This window comes from Silurus meridionalis, chromosome 6 (genome assembly GCF_014805685.1).
Source record: "Silurus meridionalis isolate SWU-2019-XX chromosome 6, ASM1480568v1, whole genome shotgun sequence".
Classification (NCBI taxonomy): Eukaryota; Metazoa; Chordata; class Actinopteri; order Siluriformes; family Siluridae; genus Silurus; species Silurus meridionalis.
The window spans coordinates 29,311,870-29,330,530 of NC_060889.1; the positions used below are offsets into that span (position 1 = coordinate 29,311,870).

At 39.2% G+C, this 18,661-nt stretch overlaps 3 protein-coding genes across 4 annotated transcripts in view; 1 reads left to right on the forward strand and 2 right to left on the reverse strand.

Moving 5' to 3' along the window:
- LOC124387347 (obscurin-like) overlaps nt 1-18,661 on the reverse strand; it is a 402,170-nt gene that overhangs the window by 302,281 nt on the left and 81,228 nt on the right. The window lies entirely within an intron of this gene.
- Nucleotides 1-18,661, forward strand: part of LOC124387367 (Fc receptor-like protein 5) — a 107,415-nt gene that overhangs the window by 85,686 nt on the left and 3,068 nt on the right. The window lies entirely within an intron of this gene.
- On the reverse strand, nt 10,323-17,643 carry LOC124387379 (leukocyte immunoglobulin-like receptor subfamily A member 1). 2 transcript variants are annotated; one of them, XM_046851710.1, is made up of 3 exons: nt 16,358-17,643; nt 10,779-11,060; nt 10,323-10,411 (listed from the first exon to the last, which is right to left on the reverse strand). In XM_046851710.1, the coding sequence occupies exons 1-3, from the start codon at nt 16,599-16,601 to the stop codon at nt 10,386-10,388; spliced, it is 552 nt and encodes a 183-aa protein (XP_046707666.1). In that variant the 5' UTR covers nt 16,602-17,643; the 3' UTR covers nt 10,323-10,385. The 2 variants fall into 2 exon arrangements, 1 of the variants encoding a protein (XP_046707666.1); XR_006926145.1 differs by lacking the exons at nt 10,323-10,411; nt 10,779-11,060 and adding an exon at nt 11,308-11,342.

Here is an 18,661-nt window from a genome sequence, read left to right on the forward strand (position 1 = left end):
GATGTAATTTTACTGAGATTAAAACTATTTAAATCATTTAATATAACAGTGCTATAAATAGCCATATCATCTAAATGCACATGATAAACTTACTGTCTAATTACACCTGCTCATTATTGAAATTATTCATCCAATCATGTTCATAAATTAAGGTTGTTAATAAGTACTTAGTAGAGTTTACACAACTGGTAGGTATCTGCAGTGAGAACAACAGCACACAATGCACTTTATGTGGCTATGACAACTTTTTTTCTGTCCTTCCTGCTATGTTTTGTATGCAGCTCGATGTTGTCTTTTTACTGTGTACTGCATCAGTCACAACCTCCATGACAATTCCCCCTCTACCACACCAGATGGAGTCATTTCCCAAGGTCTGTGCATCTTCGGGTCAAAGTGCACTTCCTGGTTTTATGGCTCTTGAAGTGATTGTGGATTCAGTTGATAATTCTTTTCTCAATTACTTAAAAAAAAAGTTTAACTAGCTTCCCTCTCCAACTCATTGCATCGTTGCCATCAAAACCTTTCGGCTGTCTTTACAACTTTTCCCAGTTTCCATTTTGGGTTTATTTCAGAGTTTCTTTCAGTCACCCTCTGATGATTAATTTTTCATTCCCCCTTTCCCCACTAGATGTCGTCATTTATTCCTCAGTCCCTAATAAGCTCCCAGTGTTTTCAAATGAGTCCTGTTAGCCCTGTATATCTAAATTTCCAGGTTTGTGGACTACTCTGGCTGGTTTGTTGACTCTCTGTGGTCTGTTTTTCCGGAGTTTTATTTTCTGGAGTTTTGTACCTTTTTCTTGAGAGTCATATTGCAGTGTTTATTTTTTGCTGTGCATTTGGACAGTTTTTTTTTCTTTTGTGTGTGTGTATTTTAGCCACTACCTGAGAAAGACTCTGTTTGTATTTTTGCTTAATTAGTGAGTTTTGAGGGTTTTACCTTTTGAATTGTGGAATTAATTGATTTTTTTTATTTATTTTTTTGAGACCCGTGTTTTGGGTTTTTGTTTGTTAAATTTTTCTACATTTCTGATTTTGTCCCTGCATTCTCCCTGTGGCAGACTGTGCAAAAGCACCTGCTTTTCATGCAGTTGACCCTGGTTTGAGCCCTGATCCTGACGGAATTAATAAGCCAGCCTGAAATGGCTGGATTGACTGTCTGTTAGGTTCAGAGTTCCTGCTGCTCCAGCTACTTGGCTTTTGCTGCAGAATCCAAGAGACCTTTTGAACACTCCATCAGGTGTTTTTACTCAAGTCTCTAAGCCCCACTAGGGTCATCTCCCAGCATATAGTTCTTAACCCTCTGTGCTACGAGGCGCTGTATCATGGCTGACCATGCGCTCTGACCCCAGCTTCCTAACATTGCTGAGATATGTGAAGAAAACAATTCCATTGTGTTCAAAAGTATATGTGACATATATAACACTTTTTTTTTTTTTAAATCTATTACATTGTGGACAAGGTCAGGAATAACATTATACTGCATTTACCACTAGAGTGAGACAAAGACATTTTAGTTTTACTTTTCAATCACTGGCTACAGCATACTGAATTACTGTAGACTTCCTGTACACTCAATACTAAACTGTCTCATCAACATGGTGTTGTGTGTGTGTGTGTGTGTGTGTGTGTGTGTGTGTGTGTGTGTATTTGTGACAGAGAGCGAAAGAGAGGGAGAGAGAGAGAATTTTGTGGTCACTCCTGTTACCTTTTTTAAGCTAAAAGTTTCAGAATCATAATGTAAAATCTGTATAGGTCAAAAATATAATAGTCTCAATTAAAGTAAAACACATTATAAAAGTGCTTTTCACTGTACACTTTATTAGAAACACATGTACACCAGCCCATTAATGCAGTTATCCAATCAGCCAATCATGTGGCTCCTGCAGTAACTTGTATTTCAGAAATCTTCAGGGATTTTCACACACAGCAGTCTATATAGATCATACACACAAAAGTAAACATTTTTTAATGAGAGGTCAGAGGAGACTGGTCAGACTGACAAGAAGGCTTCAATAACTCAATATTTAGGTGGAAAAGTGAAACTAAAGGATTCAAATTATACTGCAGTTACCACTAGATGGGGGCAAGGCATTCTAGTTTCACTTTTTAGTCACTGGAGACATGTCAGGTTCCTCTTCAGAAACTTAAACTGCGTCAACAACGCTCCTGCATGACCAGGCTCTAAACCAAGTGTGTAATCTGTCCAACGGCAGGGCGTGATGTCACCGGTGGGGTGACAAAGCAACCAGACAATTATTAAAGCACATGATGAGGAGACGGCACTAGCCTCTGTTGATCAGAAAGTACTTTGTGTGTTTTTCGGTTCTCCTTTAAAAATGTAAAAAGGTGAAAATAAAAGAATGGATAAGAACAAGCAATGTGATACCACTTGACCTGCACATGAGACCCCTGCAGTGGTGGCTCAGGACCAGAGGGTTTTCCAGGTTTTTTCCCCGGTTCCTGTCACATGGCCCAATGTTGGGAGCTCCTTGTATTCGCATAATGTTAACAACGGATGCCTTTCTCATGGGTTGGAGGCAGTCATCAGTGGCCACTCTGCACAAGGTCTATGGCTGTGCTTCCACCGCATCCACTGCATGTGCATTTATAGACGTTAAGTTACCATGCCTTTTGTTGGACAGATTACACTGTAATGTAGGTTACAAGGTGTTGTTCCAAAAGCGTCTCCTTCCTGTCAGCTTTATCCAGTCTGCCATTCTCCTCTGACCTCTTTAATTTTCCATGTTTTACTTTGTGTGTGTGTGTGTGTGTGTGTGTGTGTGTGTGTGTGTGTGTGTGTGTGTGTGTGTGTGTGTGTGTGTGTGTGTAATCTTTATAAACTGTTGTGTATGAAAATCCTAGGAGATTTCTGAAACACAATCGCATGAGCAGGTTTAAATGTGTTCATTATAAAATGGACAGGGAGAATAATTATGTACATTTAGACCTTTTGGTTGTTTGCAGATTGATTATGATTGATGATATAATGATTTTAATCCTTTTAAAGTCATATATTTTAGTCAATGTGTCTTTAGGTAAAAAATGGGAAGAAAAACTATCACATCTGAGACAATTATAAGTAACATACTGTATACTTAACTTTTTTTTTCTTTGTATGTGTGCATGTCCTGAATATGTCCTGAGTGTAAATATCCTGAGTGATGAGTTAATTGTGTGATTAGGACATTGTGTGAACTTCAGCAAGCCTGCTCAAGTGGATCAGTGGATCCATATGTGTTATGTGACAGGTTCATTTTAAGGTGTAACTCTATGTAACTCAGTAAATGTTAAAGTTTAACATCTACATTATTTAGAGGATTTAAATATACTAATGAGTTTAAATTAATCTGTATTGTTGGAATCTGTACCTGATCTTCTGTGTCCTGCTGTTATCTGTTTTTCCATGATGACTGCTCATGATCATTTCATCATTTATTAAAATGACTGGATGGTGTTTGTACTTTTACTAAAGAACTCATAGTTGTGACAAACTAACATTTCTTTATTTATCTGTGCAGGGAAATGTCTCAGTACAGCAAATGCAATTTAATATGCAAAGAAATCCTAAATAAATCACTGCATTTAACAAAAAACCCAACAACATTATTTACCTGTGTTCAAAATAAGAGCAATAAACAAACACTTGTCATTAGTCCTGTACACACACAGGGCAGTGTCAGTGTTAGAGGCCTGAGAGCAGAGACCAGTTCAGGATGTGGTTTGTTCTGTTTTAATGCAGAGATGCAGCAGGTGTGAAATTAACAACTAACTTTGAACTCTTTAACTGTTTATATGCTGGGTACATTTAAATCCACTGACACTTACTGAGCTCTTTTAAAGCCAATTGAAAACAAAACTTTTTTAGAGAGTTGAGATTTCTGAACATAACCTCACTCACTACTTTATTAGAAAACGATACCTTTAGCTTATTGTTGTTTATTAGAGTTTAAATCTAAATTACTATTTTTCTTTATCTATACTAGACTTTTTTGTTTATCTGTAATAATCCTGTTGGTCAGTGACTCAAAAAAGGCATGCACATGGAGTATCATTAATACTGTATGGTCCACCATCACTACATCATTCTCTGAGAAGGCACCTCAACTTCCTGCCCCAAATGAAAAGTACAATTCACACTCCACCAAAAACCCCAAAAAACAGTGAATTCAGCTGCTAAAATCATCAGTGTTTCACTCTCCATCATTCTGACTATTTTCTTCCACAATGCTCCAGCAAATCCCCAAGTATTGTAAAGGACCCACCAACCCCTCACACAGTGTCTTCCAGATCACATTTGTTTCCATATTCTGATGTTTAAGATCCTAAACTGTATTCTGGGTTGTTACTATTAAACTGAACGATATTGACAATTATTAGAACCTGCAGCTGTTCAGTAGTTTATAGACCCCAGTATTTTTTTAAGTGGGTTAAACATCTTACATAAATCACACTAATTTAGACAGAATTTAAGCGAGACTATGGATTATTGTTTCATCAAGTTTTAATTTCCCAGCTAATAAATAGATTTAATGTCATAACTGGTTTCTATAATAAACACATAAATAAAAAATTTTAGTGGGTGATGGAAAGAAATGTTAACTATTTTATTGTAGAAAGTAATGAAGAGCAGAAACACAGGCTAAATGCAATAAAAGAGGAATTACAGTAAAGATCTGTTATCTTTATTTTTCTTGATAGTTTGTTCTGACAGTGACAGAGGAAGTGATGAGGCTTTAAAACACACCTCTGCTCTGTAAGTCATTAATTCATTAGAGAGACAGGATTGAATTCAGTCCACTTCCTGTGATGCTCTGTGAGTAAATGTTCTCTTTGTGTCTTCAGTACAGTGAGTGGTGAGGTATAAAGTTGTTCATCTGCAGTCTGAATGTTCTGAGTGATGAGATTATTGTGTGATTAAGTGATATGTGCTGAATGTTACAGTGCAGCAGCTCGTTTTATATGCTGGCTGTAAGATAATACTAATAAGCACAGTTGTTGCATTTCTGATTACTTATAATGAAACAAATAAATAAATTAATGAGCAAAATAATGACATTTTTTCCTTGCAACAGATTTTAGATTTTCAGAATACAAATGAATCTTGAGTGTTTTTAATTAAAAGACTACATTATTTTCTTGTTTACATCACGTTCTCTGTTTCTATTCCCATATCAGTGGTGGTTTCACGTGTACCAGTGGCTCCTGCTGAAGGTGATTTATTTATTTATTTATTTCTATGGAGCTGAGAAGGTGGTGTAGAATTGATCAATATGTAAATATGTTATTGATTATCATTTAGTTTGTTCTCGTTTCTTAAATTTACAAGAATTATTTTAAGTTTAAATAAATAATGGTCGCTCTTTTTACATTTTATTACCAACAAAACTTGAATTGAGTTTCAATGTTTTTTATTTTTATTTTTTATTATTAGACATTAAAAAAGTTTAAATCTGAATTTATTACAACTTACAAATTGCTTCTATATTAACTTTCAAAACCAGCTGACACTGTGTGATGTAATATTACTGTATATTGTTCTATTAATTAACAGATGAAACAAAACAAAAAATGATCCAAACATATTTCACAAATTATAATCAAAGCGAATCAATAGCCATGTATGTGGTTTGACAAAGTAACAGGGATTTAAAAGTAAAGCAAGATGTCTGAGGCCTTCTTATGGCTGGATGCAGTGCAGTTTTAAAGTCCAGTTGTAACAGACCATGAGCAGGGAATCTCTGAATGAAAACACATTCTTATAAATCCTTCAAATCAGTTATAATAATACTAGCTGGCTAGTGATGTGTGTGTGTGTGTGAGTGTGTGTGTGTGTGTGTGTGTGTGTGGGTGTGGGTGTGGGTGTGTGTGTGTGTGTGTGTTGAAAATAATTAAAAAGGTTATCAAACATCAAACAGTTGTAACAAATGTACAACATAAACTTTTATATTATATATGAAATATATTTTATTTTGATGTGGTCATATGTTTAATTATAGTGAATGCTGAAGTGAAAATCAGCTCTGACACCTTTCTGATTTCATACCAACAGCAATGCTTGTGTTCATCTTGCACCTGATACTGTTTTATTTCATTCCCTTTCACTGGAATAAAACCCTATATTGGTGTGATCTGTGTTAAAAGAGGTCCAGATATTTTTCAACTAAATATTCTGTGCTTTTCCTAAGCATTATTACAGTTACAGGAAATGTTTAGAGGTTTGAAGTTGCAGGTGACTACATTGGGAAACATTTATTTTCATGTCAGATGGTATTTTGCAGAAGGAAACTCAACCCTCAGACAATTCATTAACTTTATTTCTCTTGAACAGTATATTTTAAAGAATATATATATATTGTTGCATCAGCAGCATGTAGGCTTTATAACACACATGATAACTTTTACCTCATGAGGAGGTTTGCAGGCTTTAACACTACAAATCCATTCAGAACAAAAAGGATGTCTGTAAGATACAGAGCAAATAACAGCATGAAATAATTTGACAGTAAATGCATCGTGTTTTTATAGAAACATTTCTGTTCACTCCTCTATGACATCCTCTATGCATTCTCAATTCTGTCTTCATCAGTGTGAGCTGTCAAAGAAATGTATAATGTCATTGGTTCCATTTCAAACTTTATTCCAGGTGTTTATGACATAAAAACAAACAAACTGCATTTTATCTTGCCTTGAACACAATTTAAAGAGGGTTTGTTTTAATGTTTATGAATGAAAATAATTCAGTGATTCAGGAAAAGATGTGCTAGAAAATAAACATTCATTCATTTGGGCATCTTTAGTAACTGCAAAATGTAGCTCAGAATTTCTTTGTGTTTGCAACCAATTTATTACCATGTGCTTTTGTGCTATAAAAATGTTACCTCTTCATTTTAAACCCTAAATGATATGGAGTATCTGCTGCCTGTTATTATAATGGTGATGGCTCATTATGTGAAATGTAGAGATACTGAAAGAATTCGTACCTCGAGCTCTGTAACATTTGACCAGCAGAATGATGGTGATCAGCAGATATGGAGATGCTGTCACTACACTACAGATCAGCATGAGCACTGAGAATGGAGCTTCTACATGTGATGGAGCAGATGCAGTATACACTTCTGTGCACAAGAGTAACACAGCATGTAACCACATTCTATTTTACACTGACTTAAAATAAACACTAGAGCTTATAGAAATACAGTGGAACCCACTTATCTCGACCTCGGTTAACTCGCCAACCCTATTAAGTCGACGTTTTTAAAGTGGAACCGCCAAATTCTCGCTTTGTCTTAGCATTTTCTCATCGGTTATGTCGATTCTTTTATGTCGCCGAACCCTAATAACTCGAGCACAAGGGGGGCAAATGTGCCACTTAACGTCGGTTATCTCGATCGGCGCTGTGCAGCCGCAGAAGAACTCGCTGAAGTGGCGGAAATATCAAGCCTTACAGATGCTACAGGTGTAGGACAATTTTTAGAGCTGTGTGTCAGAGTGAAATGACTCGAGAATTTAATTTTGACACTGGTTAGCTTTTTGTAAAAACGAACTACACCCCGCACGTTTTTAGTGATTTTGTGAGCGATCTTTGTGTTTACAATGTTGGAGAATATAATAAAGGTTTATATGGAGAATCGACAGTGGTTTGTATTGTATACTGGTGAATCTCTGCTGTTAGTGCACATATGCCTTTTGTTGTTAAATGTTATGCGATGAACGGGAGGCGAAAGTAAAAGCGCGGCGCTGAACAGCTCACGGGAGAAAGTGGGTTGAGCAGCAAAAGCATAGAATGAACAACGGCAGTATCGGGGGGGGAATCCGCGATGCGTTTTGGGAAGAGAAGCGCAGCCGTTGAGAGAGTGCCGGTGGGAAGACACGTACCGGGATACGCATGAGCGATAACAACGACCGCTGTGAACATATACCAACAATAACTGACGGTGAGAGTGTGGAAGTGAGGGGTCTAAATAGAAGCTGGTGATGAGTGCTATATGTGCGCGATTGAAGCCGGGAGCTTCAGAGAAAGCGGAGGTTTGACAGCCGTCGAAGGGGAATGCTTTGGGAATGCGCTGGCATTGTCCACGCTCTGAAATAATGTGTGCAATCAGTCAAAAATTGGACGATGGCCGTCACCGGAGGGGTGACAACACGACCAGGAAGTATAAAATGCACATGGAGTGAAGCCGGCAGTGTGGCTTAGAGACACAGCGTCTCGTTCCCTAAGGAAACTAGGGTTATATATGTAATTTAGAGACGTTCCCTTTCAGAAACTCATGTTAAAACGCTTTGGGAACGAGTGTCCAATCACACCAGACTGACCAGTCCCTGACTAGTGTGTATAAGCACAGCTAGGTCGAAAGGACAGACAAGCCAGGAGTGGCAATGTGGTCCAGATTATAGAACTAGATGAAGGTCAGAGGGGTGGACCAGCCCGCAGTGTTTCAAATGTCATGGAGGGGTACTCCAGAGGACCAAGCCTTTGAGACAGCCACACTCCGAATGGAGTGAGTGAGCTCTGACCCTGAAAGGAGCGGGGAGACCAGAGGACTCATATGATAATGGGATGGCATCAATGATCCATCTGCTAAGGGTCTGCTTATTAGCAAGAAGGCTGCCTGTTTCTTGTTCTCCTGAAACCTTTCGACCACCACGTTTACAGAATCGCCTGAAGAGACCAGAAGGAACTAGTGGGGCGACCAGCATGGCCCTATCTCTTTTAGACATTTCCGAAGGAGTTTGCCACAGGTGCCTTTCTGTGGAAACCAGGGCGGCCATAGACCGGCCAACGGCTCTAGTGGTCTCTTTGGTGGCTCTGAGAGCCTGATCCAAAGTGTGGCGAAGCTCATGAAATTGGCCACCCAGGGCACCTTCCACATTCAGCTCATGCAGCAGGTCAACCTGGTACCCTGGATGCAGCGGCTTGACCTGCCGAGGAACAAGCCTTAACCACGCGTGCTAAATAATTATGCTTCGTGGGTAATGTCAGGGTCTTAAGGGAGGAGGTGATCCAGAGGGAGAGAAAGTGTCTCTTCAACCCGCGGCATAGGTCTGTACCAGTGTTCTTTCCGCCTAATGACGTGAAAATACAGCGTGAAGCTGGGGCTAAAGGGGCGGGCAGAAAAATCTCATCTGGACACCTCAGTGTGCAGGTCGGGAAAGAACGGGAGACCCTGACGTGGAGGTTCCGACATGGGTGTCAGAAAGCGCTTATCCAATTTACTGTACGGAGGCACTTTCTGCTCATAAGCCAGACAAGTTTTATCGAGCTTGGCAACGCCGCAGGTCACAACCTACATAAGCTCTTCGACCTCACTGTCGCAGAGCATGAGCCCCCTCCTCAGAGGAAGAGAGTCGGAGATGCATGTGCTCATCCCAGGGGGAAGAAACCACCGAAAGGCATGCTTCCGAAGGTCCTGTGAGCAAGCGCAGGACCAAGCAGGTGAGGTTGGAGATAGGGACAAGCCCATCTGGAAACCCTCTGCAAGGTCCACCTGCGAACCCCATGATCTAGCTTGATGCTCTGCCTTGGCTAGAGTGGGGCCAGAACCGTGAGGAGTTAATTTTTTTTTTTGCTTTTATTGACAAACTATTGACAAACAATATACACATACACACAAAGCGCTTTGTGAACAAACAGAAGCTGGTGCCGGCTTTACTCCATGTGCATTTTATACTTCCTGGTCGTGTCGTCACTTGAACACTTAGGCGTGTTCCCAAGGCGTTTCGATGCAGCTCGAGTTCCTGAAAGGGAACTACAATCTCTCTAGCTAAGTGTGCTTTTGTAAAGATTTCTTAAAATCAATCAACCCTGTCTCACTGCATCTTATGATATAGTCACAAAATGTAATATATTGATTTGTGTTCATTGACATGAATTTCCTCTCTTTTTGTGTCACTGAGCACAACTTTTTTGTAATGTATTTCAATAGGAAGTATTTTTGGTGCCTCCACCACATTTCTGCCACTGGATACCACAGATGCTGTATTGTTTTTGTTGTTTTTGTACCAGCTGTAGAGCAACAGACTGGCTGCTTCTCCCCATATTTCACATCTGAGAGTAACAGTCTCTCCAATGAACACGTGTGTATTAGGCATTATGGACACCTCAGCTATAGGATTGCCTATAAAACATTCTGTGGTTAATAAACTTGAAATAAATTACTTTCAGGATCTCATTGGAGTCACAAGTTAGTCACCCAGAATGGTTTTAAGTTTTAAGGTGTGACATTTCAAATATGTACTTTAATTTAGCTATCTAACTGCATAATATTCCCCCAATAGATTAAAGTTCTTGACTATATCATGAAATGCTGTGAGACTGTGTTGAACCATTGGACAGTTACATAGAAACAGATACTCAAAACAGAAACTCAAAACAATTCAGCTTGTAATCAGTGATAAAATGCCTGTGATGCTCCTGTGTGTGAAAAACATAAAATCATTTAAAAGGAATATAATTGTGATAAAATAACAATCTCTACTTAATTAAAAAAAATACAATTAAATAGAACCTGATCATTCCAATCCCTTAAATAGTTAAAAAAGTCTAATAATGGCAGAGCCAACACACAGTGAGATTCACTGCCGAACACAATTATACTCAATATAAAAAAAAACAGATACTACTGAAAAAGACATGATTTCTTTGAAAGACATTTCTTGCCTAGTAGACAGAGATGAGAATATCAACACTAAACAAACAGGGATTTGTTTACTGACAGCTCACAAACTAAATCCTAAAATTTATTTTAGCATTTTAAATAGGAAAGCACCCAGAAACTCACCTGATACAAACAGTTTAACAACATCACTGATCTCTGATTTCTGAAAGATCCCATACTGTCCACTGCAGCTGTAGTCACCACCGTCATCATATTCAACAAACTCGATTGTGATCTCCTGGTTTATTTGGTCAGTAAGTTTGTTGTTGTTTTTGTACCAGCTGTAGAGCAACAGACTGGCTGCTTCTCCCCATATTTCACATCTGAGAGTAACAGTCTCTCCAATGAACACGTGTGTATTAGGCATTATGGACACCTCAGCTATAGGATTGCCTATAAAACATTCTGTGGTTAATAAACTTGAAATAAATTACTTTCAGGATCTCATTGGAGTCACAAGTTAGTCACCCAGAATGGTTTTAAGTTTTAAGGTGTGACATTTCAAATATGTACTTTAATTTAGCTATCTAACTGCATAATATTCCCCCAATAGATTAAAGTTTGTGACTATATCATGAAATGCTGTGAGACTGTGTTGAACCATTGGACAGTTACATAGAAACAGATACAACTCAAAACAATTCAGCTTGTAATCAGGATTTATAGTTGCCACTGCTTCAGGTCTTGCTGTGGAAAATAAAAGTGCATTTAAATGTCGATGATTCATTTTTTTTTCTGTATTTGTAATTACAATTTATTATCTTCAATATAATATTATTTTGTGTTTAGACTGTAACAAAAAACAAAAAAAAGATTTCTGATATTTTTCATACATTAGAGAATTCTGCTTTTTCATACTGTTTACTGCATAGTAAAAGGCTATTCATTAATGTCCAATTGCTATTTTCCATATGTCTCAAAAAACACACTCCCCTGATACAGTCAGTGTAACAGCATCACTGAGGTGTGAGGAACGTGAGCCTCCACTCTCTCTTCCTTTACAGGTGTATTTACCTGTGTGTGTCACTTCAACACTACTGATTGTGTACATCTGTACACTACTGACAGGACTGAGTGAAGCATCTTTATACCAGCTGTACTGCCACCTAGATACACTTTCATCCTGTATCTCACATCTCAGAGTGACAGTGTCTCCACTGAACACCAGTTTATCAGGATTTATAGATGCCACTGGTTTGGGTATTTCTGTAGTAAATATCAGAGCATCTAAAATGTGTTGATTTCATTTAACACATGTATAATTATATGATGATGATAATAATAATGGTGTACTACTGAATGCAACTGAATGAATGATAATCTCTTTTAAAGGATGCATTGTGAGTGTGTGTAATTGAGCACATCTGTGAAAGTAAACTGGCAAAGCATATGATCAGATCTTGTGTCAATAATAATAATGATACCAACTCTGTTTATGCATTGATTGCATTTTTCACTTAAAAATTAGTTTTGCATGCTTCTGTCACTAATATTGTATGACAGAATACTTACATCATAATTGTAACAGAAAGGAATGCATTGACCACCATGCCAGCTTCAGACTCTGTTCATTTTACTGCACTGGATTCCTTTAAATGCCCTGCAGCACTGAAGAGTTCATGCCAAAGTCTGACATAACAGCCCACCACAATGAGCTCCAGCGCAAGGCCAAGGCCTTCCCTGTAACCAGCACTCCAGAGGTTGGCAGCCTATCACTATGCACTCCCACCACAAGCTGATGAGGTGGCTTTCAAAGTCATGTTCATGACAAAGGTATTACAAGTGTTTGTTTTCACATATGTGCTCAATGACACTCACACTGCTCAGTTCAAAAAGACATTCATTCACTTAGTAAATTCAAACTATATGCTCATTATGATACTCCTGATGATGCCAAGCCTGTTTTAATTGCATTTGACTTTTTGGTGTTGTCTTTTTTTTCCATTATTGTCTTACACCAAGTTGAATGTACCCTGTTGCATGATTCCCTAACTTTATTCATATAATTAGATTTATCGATTTTGTTTGCATATATCACATTAAAGGTTGAGTTTTCTGCCAGTGAACCTAACTGTGCCTTTTTAACACTAATTACATATCTAGTTGTGCAACTGTATATTTTCCCTCAAAAAAATCAAAAATTTTCTAATCTTATTTAGAATCTATCTTCAGGGACCATGTTGGGTAATAATCAACTTTTCCATACACATCAGTAAATGCAGTCAGTTTATAGGCATCGTCTCTAGTTCCCTGACGGAATGAGACGTTGTGTCGAAATGCTTTAGGAATGCGCTGGCATTGTCCATGCTCTGAAATAATGTGTGCAATCAGTCAAAAATTGGATGATGGCCGTCACTGGAGGGGTGAAAACACAATCAGGAAGTATAAAATGCACATGGAGTGAAGCCGGCAGTGTGGCTTAGAGACGCAGCATCTCGTTCCCTAAGGGAACTAGGGTTATATATGTAACTGAGAGACGTTCCCTTTTAGAAACTCATGTTAAAACGCTTTGGGAACAAGTGTTTAATCACACCAGACTGACCAGTCCCTGACTAGTGTGTATAAGCACAGATAGTTTGAAAGGACAGATGAGCCAGGAGTGGCAATGTGGTCCAGATTATAAAACTGGACGAAGGTTAGAGGGGTGGACCAGCCCGCAGCGTTGCAAATGTCATGGAGGGGTACTCCAGAGGACCAAGTCTTTGAGACAGCCACACTCCAGGTGGAGTGAGTGAGCTCTGACCCTGAATGGAGCGGGAAGACCAGAGGACTCATATGATAATGGGATGGCATCAATGATCCATCTGCTAAGGGTCTGCTTATTAGCAAGGAGCCTGCCTGTTTCTCGCTCTCCTGAAACCTCTCAACCACCACGTTTACAGAATCGCCTGAAGAGGCCAGAAGGAACTAGGGGGGCGACCAGCAGCATGGCCCTATCTCTTTTGGACATTTCTGACAGAATGAGCCACAGATGCCTTTCTGTTGAAACTAGGGTGGCCGTAGACCAGCCAACGGCTCTAGTGGTCTCTTTGGTGGCTCTGAGAGCCAGATCCAAAGTGCGGTGAAGCTCGTGAAATTGGCCGCCTGGGGCACATTCCGCATCATGCAGCAGTTTAGTCTGATACGCCTGCAGCACCACCATGGAGGAACAAGCCTTAACCACGCGTGCCAAATTATTATGCAGTGGCTTCGTGGGTAATGTTAGAGTCTTAAGGGAAGAGCCGATCCCGAGGAAGAGATAGCTGGCAAGTGTCTCTTCAACCCGTGGCATCAGTCTGCACCAGTGTTCTTTCCGCCTAATGACGTGAAAACACAGCGTGAAGCTGGGGCTAAAGGGGCGGGCCGAAAAAGGCTTCGCCCATGATTTGGATGCCTCAGTGTGCAGGTAAGCAAAGAACGTGAGACCCCGATGTGGAGGTTCTGATACGGGTGTCAGAATGCACTCAGCCAATTTACTGGATGGAGGCACTTTCAGCTCATAAGCCGGCCAAGTTCTATCGAGCTTGGCAATGGCACAGGTCACAACATACATAAGTTCTTTGACCTCAATATCGCAGAATGTGAGCCCACTTCTCCGAGGTAGAGAGTCGGAGCTGCATGTGCTCATCACAAAGGGAAGAAACCACCGAAAGGCATGCTTCAGAAGGTCCTGTGAGCGAGCGCTGGACCAAGCAAGTGAGGTTGGAGATAAGGACAAGCCCATCTGGAAACCCTCTGCAAGGTGAACCCTATAAGCTAGCTTGACACTCTGCCTCGGCAAGAGTGGGGGCAGAATCGTGAGGAGTTAGTTTAATTTTTATTGACAAATTATTGACAAACATATACACATAGACACAAAGTGCTTTGTAAACAAACAGAAGCTGGCACTGGCTTTACTCCATGTGCGTTTTATACCTACTGGTCATGACGTTACTTGAACACTCGGGCATGTTCCCAAGGTGTTTCGATGCAGCTCGAGTTCCTGAAAGGGAACTAAAATCTCTCTAGGTAAGTCTGCTTTAGAAAAGATGTCATTAAAACAACCCAGTCTGACTGCATCTTGTGATATAGTCACAAAATGTAATCTTTTGATTTGTGTTCATTGACATGAATTTATTCCTTTTTTGTGCCACTGAGCACGACTTTTTTTGTAATGTATTTCAATAGGAAGTATTTTGTTGCCTCCACCATAGTGGATTAAAAACATATCTTTTTAGCAAAGCCTACACATAACATACGTCTCACATCATAACCAGAACATCTGATCACATGCACATTATCAACTTGTGCTGTTAATATCATGAACAGCAGCTATGCTAATTCCTCTCCACTGCTTCTCTTTCTCTCCCCATCCCGAGGCTTCCTGAGGTTTGGCCAGCTCCAGCCATGTCCCAACGTAAAGATTATGGACTTTAAAGAAGTAGATGCCGAACTCGCAAACATCCCGAACCATCTAGAGACGTACCAGTGCCAATTGGACCCTGCTACATGAGTGGAGTTTTGACATTGGACCTCCTGGAGTGTTTAAAGGCTCTGTCATGGAAAAGCTGGTGTTGGATCTGTGATGATAACAAATGTTGAGCTCAGTAGCTCCTACATTTATACCAAAGACTGTAGAAAGAACATTAACTTATTATCTTATACTCCAGTACTCATGTTAGTTCTCACTTTCCAGTGTTCTGTATTGTTGAAAGATTTATGATCAAACTCTTGATGTAACCCAGATGAGGATGGGTTCCCCTTTTGAGTCTGGTTCCTCTCAAGGTTTCTTCCTCATAACATCTAAGGGTGTTTTTCCTTGCCACAGTAGAAATGGCTTGCTCATCATGGATAAATACACACCATTCAACTTGACTGTTGATTTCTGTAAAGCTGCTTTGAGACAATGTCTGTTGTGAAAAGCGCTATAGAAATAAACTTGACTTCACTTGATAGTGTTCTTTCTGCCACTGGATACCACAGATGCTGGATCGTATTTGTTGTTTTTGTTCTACATATATTTTACATAGTTTATTGTTTTTTAATGTATCTGCCTTCTGTTTTCCTTGTTTTATTTCTTTCCCCCATCCTATTTCCTCATGCCGGTCTTATAAAGCATTTCACTGCATGTCATACTTTATATGTATATGTATGTGACAAATATAATTTGGTTTGATTTGATTTGATTTGTTGCTATGGAAACAAAGCCAGATGGAGGCAGTTGTGCTAAGTGACATGAAAAAAGACAGAAATTCATGTCCATGAACAAGAATAGAATAAGGTTCTTGACTATATCACGAAATGCTGTGAGACTGTGTTGAACCATTTGACAGTTACATAGAAACAGATACTCAAAAAAGAAACTCAAAACAATTCAGCTTGTAATCAGTGCTAAAATGCCTGTGATGCTCCTGTGTGTGAAGAAACTAAAATTATTTAAAAAGAAGATCATTGTGTTAAAATTACAATCTCTATTTAATATAAAAGAATGTAAAAAAAAACTCGATCAATCCCTCAAATGTTTAAAAAGTCTAATAATGGCAGAGCCAAAACACAGTGAGATTCACTGCCTAGCACTTTTACTATTAAAAAATAAATTATGATTTCTGTGGAATATTCTTGCCTAGTAGACAAAGATGAGAACATCAACATTACACAAACAGGGACTCGTTTACTGACAGCTCACAAAATGAACCCTGAAAATAATGTTAGCATTTTAAATAGTAAAGAAGCTAGAGACTCACCTGATACAATCAGCGTTACAACATCACTGATCTCTGATTTCTGAAAGATCCCATCCTGTCCACTGCAGCTGTAGTCACCACCGTCATCATATTCAACAAACCCGATTGTGATCTCCTGGTTTAATAGTTCAGTAAGTTTGTTGTTGTTTTTGTACCAGCTGTAGATCCACAGACTGGCTGCTTCTCCCCATATTTCACATCTGAGAGTAACAGTCTCTCCAATGAACACGTGTGTATCAGGCATTATGGACACCTCAGCTATAGGATTGCCTATAAAACATTCTGTGGTTAATAAACTTTAGATAAGATAAGATAAGATAAGATAAACTTTAATGATCCCGAAGGAAATTTTTAAGTGGCCAGCTGCCCACACATAAAAACACAATCATTCCTAAAAAAATAAAATAAAACACAATAAATAGATAAAAAATAAAATGATAAAAAGGTACAAGCAAATATAAACATAAACAATCACCCAAAATCAAAATCAAGCCAAGTTTCCCAGAATTCCAGCCTAATCAAAAAGATAAAGTAAAAGCTCTCAACACAGAGTGTTGTGCAGTCTGATGGCTCGTGGGACAAAAGACTTCCTAAGTCTGTCTGTGGTGCAGCGTTGGGATAAAAGTCTGCTGCTGAAGCTGCTCTTCCTCTTACTGATGGCCTCATGCATAGGGTGTGTCACATTGTCCATGATTGCCTGAAGTCTCAACAATGTCCGTTGTTCGGCCACCTCCTCCACTGAGGCCAGCTTCAGTCCCACAACAGAGCTAGCCCTCCTGATGATCTTATTTAGTCGGGTCAGGTTTTTCTTGCTTGTGCCGCACCAGCACACCACAGCGTACAGCAGAGCACTTTCAATGACTGATTGATAAAACATACTAAGAAGCTTGGTGGAAATATTAAAAGATGCCAGCCTTCGCAGGAAGTACATCCTGGTTTGACATTTTTTACTGAGCAGGGTGGTGTTCTCGTTCCAGTCCAGTTTCTTGTCCAACACCACTCCCAAATATTTATAAGACGTGACCGTCTCCACCAGGTCACCATCAATGCATATTGGCTGGGAGAGGGGGGGTTGTCTTCTGAAGTCCAGAATTAGTTCTTTCGTTTTTCTAATATTTAGCAGTAGCTGGTTCTGCTTGGACCAAAGAACAAAATCCTGCACCAGCTGCCTGTACTCCACCTCCTTGTCTTCCTTAATGCAGGCCACAATGACGGTATCATCTGAGAATTTCTGTATGTGGCAAGCCTCTGTGTTGTGTTGGAAGTCGGTCGTGTACAGAGCAAACAACATTGATTACAGAATCTCATCAGATTCACAAGGTAGTCACCCAGAATCGTTTTAAGTTTAATGGGGTGATATTTCAAATATGTACTTTAATTTAGTTATCTAACTGCATATTTCTCCCCAATATTTTTCACACTCACCTAATATATCAAGTGTAACAGAGGTGTGAGGAGCGTGAGCCTCAATTTGTCTTCTCTTACAGGTGCATTTACCGGTATATTATTCTGGGTCACCTCAACACTACTGATTCTGTGCTTCTGTACACTACCTACAGTACTGGTTGAAGCTTCTCTATACCAGCTGTACTGCCAACTAAACCCACTTTAATCCTGCATGTCATATCTCAAAGGTCTCCACTGAACACCAGTTTAACAGGATTTATGTATGCTACTTCTGGCTCTATAAAGAAACTGAGTATCTGAGATATTGTGAATTTTGCAGTAATAAATATAAATTGGTGGTATTTAATTTGTGGAATAGTGAATGCAATAGTTTGCTTTTATCAACACTGTCTATGTAATAAACCATATTTTGTGTAATTTGAAATTATTTCTCCATAGGTAGAAGATATATCATACAGATGCATAGGACACATCATCAGTAATGTGTATTCTGAGGTCATTGGGTGTTTCAGGTCTTTCTACATCAGATGTGATCTGCTCCCAAGCAAGTCACATACAAGTGTTTGTTTGACTTTCTTGCTTTCTTTTATTTTCTTTATTTATTTTTTGCTTTTTTGGCAAACGATTGACAAACAATATACACATACACACAGAGAGTGCTTTGTAAACAAACAGAAGCTGGTGTCAGCTTCACTCCATGTGTGTTTTATACTTCCTAGTCGTGATGTCACCCCGACAGTAATGACCAGCGTCCAATTTTTGACTGATTGCACACATTATTTCAGATTGTGGACAACAAGGGCACGTTCCCAAAGTGTTTCCATGCAGCTCAAGTTTCTGAAAGGGAACTTTAATCTCTAGCTAAGTGTGCTTTTGTAAGGATTTTATAAAATCATT